The sequence below is a fragment of the Chrysochloris asiatica genome, unplaced genomic scaffold (genome assembly GCF_000296735.1).
Source record: "Chrysochloris asiatica unplaced genomic scaffold, ChrAsi1.0 scaffold00087, whole genome shotgun sequence".
NCBI classification, from domain to species: domain Eukaryota; kingdom Metazoa; phylum Chordata; class Mammalia; order Afrosoricida; family Chrysochloridae; genus Chrysochloris; species Chrysochloris asiatica.
The window spans coordinates 6,869,400-6,870,994 of NW_006408605.1; the positions used below are offsets into that span (position 1 = coordinate 6,869,400).

General features: G+C 40.3%; 1 protein-coding gene across 1 annotated transcript in view; it reads right to left on the minus strand.

Moving 5' to 3' along the window:
- Positions 1-1,595, minus strand: part of CDC23 (cell division cycle 23) — a 51,842-nt gene that overhangs the window by 34,789 nt on the left and 15,458 nt on the right. The window contains exon 3 of the mRNA XM_006866116.1: positions 97-234. Coding sequence (XP_006866178.1) covers positions 97-234 — 138 coding nt within the window. The remainder of the gene's footprint in view (positions 1-96; positions 235-1,595) is intronic.

A 1,595-nucleotide genomic window follows, 5' to 3' on the forward strand; every position in this document is an offset into this window, starting at 1 on the left:
ACTGCTATGCTAAATTAAAAGATTAAACTTTTTCCATTTGGGTCTACCTCTGGAGGCACCACTGAAGGCAAAGAGAAATCTTGAAATGGCTCTCACCAGGTATCTGGAATACATGTATAGGAAATAGGCCTTCTTGCTATTGCAGCCATGTAGGAAATGTGCTGCTCGATCATATTCTTTCACATCAAAGTAGGACTTGGCCAGGGTGTAGGCATCCATATCCTGGGCATCTTCCTAGAACAGACAGAAGTTCATGTAAGTGGTTAGAAAAAGGACAACAATAACTCTCAATTCAAGAAGCATATTCATTCATTTCAAGGTATACTTTTTTTCATAAGTTCATTATGATGTAAGTTAAGTTCCTCTTTTTTAAAAAGTTTGCATTACCACTGCTTTTTTATTATCATTATCTTTATAAATTCGATCTTTGTCTTCTACCACTCTTCTGTCAGTTTGTCCTCCTGTGGTGGCTGTGCACTGTGATGCTGAAAGCTATGCCACCAGTATTTGAAATACCAGCAGGGTCACCAATAGTGGACAGGTTTCAGCAGAGCTTCTACACTAAGACAGACTGGGATGAAGGATAGGCAGACTATTTCTGAATGTTTAGCCACTAAAATCTTATGAATGGCAGTGGAACAATGTCAGATACAGTGCCAGAAGATGAGCCCCTGAGATTGGAAGGCACCCAAAATACTACTGGGGAAGAGCTGCCTCTCCAAAGTAGACTTCACCAGAGTGACATGAAGGGAGTAATGCTTATAGGAACTTCATTTGCTAATGGAGCACAACTCAAAATGAAGAGAAACAGCTGTAAGCATCCATTAATAATTGTGAGGTAGAATGAAGTATGAAGCTAGGAAGATTAGAAGTTCTCAAAAATGAATCACATAAAGATTGATATTCTCAGCATTAATGTGCTGAAATGGACTGTCATCGGTCATTGTGAATCAGAAAATTTACAGTTTGTTCTTCCATGATTCACTATGTGAGGAGCAACACACTGAAACAGAATGGTGTTGCATTCATCATCAAAAAGAATATTTCAAGATCTATCTTGAAATACAATACTGTCTATGATAGGATAACATCTACACGCCTAGAAGGAAGACCAGTTAGTATCACTATTTTCCAACTTTACACGCCAGCCACTAAAGCAAGTGATGATGAAATTAAAGGTGTCTACCAACTTGTTCCCACCACACATCTGTCAGTTTGTCGTACTGTTGTGGCTGGTGAGTTGCTGTGATTCTGGAAGCTTTACCACAGGTTTTTAAAATACCAGCAGAGTCACACATGGTGGACAGGTTTCAGATGAGCTTCCAGACGAAGACAGACTAGGAAGAAGGAGTGACAAACTTGTGGTGGTGGTAGTGGTTCCATGCCATGGAGTCAGTTCCGACCCTTTATAGGGTTTCTGAGGCTGTAAATTTTTATCGGAGCAGAAAGCCTCGCTACTTCCGAATATTTAGTCACTGAAAACCTTATAAATATCAGAGAAACACTGTCAGATATAGTGCCGGAAAATGAGCCCCTCAGGTTGGAAGGCACTCAAAATGCTACTGGGGAAGAGCTGCCTCCTCAAAGTAGAGTTG